The following is a 3,939-nucleotide window of genomic DNA, read 5'->3' as shown; positions in this document are numbered from 1 at the left end:
AAGTGATTATTAAGTTTTGAATATGGATATTTTTCTTACAAAAACGCATGGATTTGCTACAGGAGGCCTTTGTTCATCCCCCGGAGCTGTGTGAGACACTTTTTTTAATGGATGGGCGCTTTTTATTTCACTTCTTTTGGACTGAAGCACTGCAACACCCGCTGACTGCAATGATAGAGCTTGGAAACGCCAGGACAATTTTTAATATAACTCCGACTGGATTCGTCTGAAAGAAGAAAGTCATATACACCTAGGATGCCTCTGGGGTGAGTGAAACACAGCCTAATTTTCATTTTTGGGTGAACTAACCCTTTAATGACAGAATTTTCATTTTTGGGTGAACTAACCCTTTAATAGACCGCCTCATGCTTGTCATTCTTTAAAAAGTGGTTCTGTTTAGCCCCCTACAGTCATCTATGTAACAACTTAGTTAAAGCTCAAACAAAATCAGAGGTTATGGCTAGCACTATGAAATATGCTAAAACTTCCATTATAGTGTTTTATCTAGCCCCCTATAGCTAGTCTAACTATATAACAACTTGAATAAAGCTTAGACAATAATCAGAGGTTATGGCTAGCACTATGAAATATGCTAATACTTCAATAGTGTTTTTACCTAGCCCCCTATAGTTATTCTAACCATATAACAACTTGAATAAAGCTGAGACAATAACCAGAGGTTATGACTAGTACTATGAAATATGCCCGAACCATGCCAGTACTCCAATAGTATTTTGTCTAGCCTCCCATAGTTAATGCAACTGCATAACAACTTAACTAAAGTCAAGCAGTTAGTGTGTATTGTCCGTTTCAGAAGGTTAAAGTGTCTGAGGTTCTGTAAATCTTACACTTACATGAAATGCATATAAATTTTAGTTGTCATGCTATCGTCTATTATATGTCTTATATTATATTTAAATGCTTAGTTTTATGATCAAAGCTCAGTAGTTTCAAATTTTAGTCAATCACAGAAAAAGCCTCATGTGTCATATTTGATACTCACATTTGAACATGATTTGTTAAAAAAAGATGTATATGAATAATCAAGTAAACTTTGATAAATCAAAAAAGTTGCTTCAGTACATTAAGTGTTCGTCTTAAATTACTAACAATATAAAAGTTATTCTTAGGTTTACATTATAAGAATCAACAAGAACAACTATAGATGCAGCAGGTTCTTAGCAAAGCTTTGATCATGTTAATTTTGAAGGCTAAATATGATACGGTAGGCTTTATAGGGTTGATAACACTGTTCAGTATAATCTTTAGCAAATCTCAAAATATAAATTTTTTTTATACTGGGCATCATAATGTTGTGATGCCTAAATTTACTTGTAGCATTTAAAACGATTGCAGTTTTTTAAATGAATTTAGACAAAATAAGATTGTTAATATGGGCCAATTATCGGTAATTGGCCATAAAATAAAACTATTATGATTACTTTAAGGAAGAATTTTAATATCCTAAATATCACATTCAATGGTGAGTCTGAAATAATACGAGTTTTGTTTCTGGTGCGGCAGACTGCATTATGGAAAGTCCTGATAGAGAGTGTTCAAGGTAAAGCTGTTGTTTGCATTTGCGTGATTTATTCTGTGCTCTCATGCTTGCAGTGTTTCTACTGAATCTCTCATTTATCTACTTCCCACAGTCCTCCCCAATCCTAGTTCTTATCAGTAATAATAACACATCTTGTTCTCTTTCTCATGCTTTGTTTCTCAGTGGAGCTCAGATTCTGAGGGCAGTGCTCAGTCGAGTGTTGGTCCTGAATCTCAGCTGACGAAGGGCTGTGTTGGACTGCGTAACATGGAGAATCATAACTCAGATCAGCTGCAGAAAGTCGATTCAAAACCCTCGGACACTGTTCCATTTTACACTCCTATCCAACAGGATCTAGAGGCCAAAGTTCGCCAGATTGCCCTTAGAGAGGGGCTCAGTTCCCAGCCTTTTACTTCTATTACTATATCAACCACTCGCCGCACTCCGTCTCCACAGTCACCATCACATTGCCCTATCACTGCTACTGAGGAATTGGACAGTGTTGGTCCTGACCATGAGACTTTAGAGAGCACGAGCCAAATGAGACTTCAGCCAGCTGTTATACCTAATGTATCAGGCAGAGAAAAAGAGACGGTGAGAGAAGAACAACATAGTGAAGAGAAGAAAGGAGAAGAAATGACTGATGACAACAAAGAGAACATTATTACGAATGATCCCCGGAGTATCCAAAGAATACCTCACATGGGCTATAATGTCACTGCCAGTAACCAGATATTATCCAGTGCTGCATCGGATTCAACCTTTGACAAGAAGTCCCATCTCTCTCACATACACGTCACCTTATCACCCAAACCCAATCACCAGTCAAATCCAAACTACTTAAGCAGACTATCCAGTCAAAACACCAGTAAAGATGTCCCACCTCCAGTGGTGTCAGGCGTGACTGGTGAACATCTGCAGTCCATACACCGAATCTCAAAATCAAATCATGCCAGATCATATGAACACAGAGAGCCAGTTCAAGGCCAGAATGCAGGAAGCGTCAGTGCACACTTACAGGCCAGATACCCACAAACCTTTGCTCTCTCTCAGAGACTGGCTGGGACATCCAGAACTCTCTCTGTTCAAGCAGGTATATGATGTACATTTTATATGCTTTTCAGTGGCATTTGGTGTTGGTAAATTAATCAGTTGATTTATTTTTCTTTATGTACACTTTCTATAGCTGTCCCTGCCCTGTTGCCATACAAACCTCATGGAAGCTCCGAGCTGTTCTACATCCCGCAGGCTGATCCAGAGCTCTCTCCTGGTCACTCTGACACAACTGTAGAAAGCTCTCACCCTGGTATGTCACAGAGAACTTTACTCAGTTATTACTCTACAGCATCCTACGTAACATTACCGGTTTATATAGTCGCAATCGCAATATTGGTAAAAAAAAATCGCAATTTGATTATTTTCCAAAATCGTTCAGCCCTTATAGAATGTGACCGAAGTTCCTGTTTTGATTCTACAGCTACTTACTAAATGAATAACTAAATGGATATTATTGGATATTTGAGTCAAAAATTTAAAGGCACGAAACTAGCACAGATCTAAGGAAGTTGTTTGCTCGGGCTAATTGCCAGCACTGTTTAGTTTTCATTAAAGGGGACATAACATACATAGTTTCTGCCAATCTTATGTTAATCTTGTGTACCTATAGAGTAGTATTGCATCCTTCATATCTCCGAAGCGTCTTTAGTTTTATCAGATTTATAAAAGAAAGAAGCAGCTGTACCGCTTCTCTCCGAAATCAGTTGAGCTCCTGGAGGCGTGCTGTGGGTGGAGCTAAAGAGTCGCGAGCATGCATAGCTTTTGCGTAGCGATTGTCTGCATGCGAATATTTGACAACAAAATGCCCCACTTAATGAAATAAAAGTCCTCCTGGGAGCTGTGTAATAAGGCTATTTAAAGTTGTCATAAAATGAAAATTCATCCTTTTCATTTTCTAAATACATGCTATTGATCTTATAGTGAACAATTTTTTTTAGCTTAAATTTTTTTTTTTTAGTATTGTAATCTTAGTACTTCACCTAATTTGAGTTTATTTGCAAAGTTCGCCAGGCTTCTCCAGTCATTTAGTCTGCCTAAACCCCGCCCCTTTATTATTGTTGACTGCAAGATTATATTCAGATCTGCCTCCATCCAAGTATCAACAAATGGATTGAACTAAGTTCCTGCCCTACATTTTTTTACAACGTTATTTCATGGACTACTCAGTTGTACAGAGGATATTACGGATACACTATATAGATTATTAGAGGATACATCATTGCTGGGCAATTTTTTAATTCATGTGCACCGGTTTTGTATCACAGAGCTCTGATATAAAAAAGGACAAATTTTCCATACATAATCAGTGATTGAACATACATTTTTTTTTACTTGCACCTCTA

The 3,939-nt window shown here is 37.6% G+C and overlaps 1 protein-coding gene across 2 annotated transcripts in view; it reads left to right on the top strand.

Moving 5' to 3' along the window:
* The window catches only part of LOC107733682 (uncharacterized), an 18,416-nt gene that overhangs the window by 8,214 nt on the left and 6,263 nt on the right, over window positions 1-3,939 (top strand). For both annotated transcript variants that reach the window (XM_016545413.1, XM_016545412.1), the window contains exons 8-9: window positions 1,724-2,633; window positions 2,727-2,846. In XM_016545413.1, coding sequence (XP_016400899.1) covers window positions 1,724-2,633; window positions 2,727-2,846 — 1,030 coding nt within the window. The remainder of the gene's footprint in view (window positions 1-1,723; window positions 2,634-2,726; window positions 2,847-3,939) is intronic.

The sequence above is a fragment of the Sinocyclocheilus rhinocerous genome, unplaced genomic scaffold (genome assembly GCF_001515625.1).
Source record: "Sinocyclocheilus rhinocerous isolate Xijiao unplaced genomic scaffold, SAMN03320098_v1.1 scaffold789, whole genome shotgun sequence".
Lineage (NCBI taxonomy): Eukaryota > Metazoa > Chordata > Actinopteri > Cypriniformes > Cyprinidae > Sinocyclocheilus > Sinocyclocheilus rhinocerous.
Note: the sequence above shows the minus strand (reverse complement) of the source record. Positions and strands in the feature narration are given on the sequence as shown.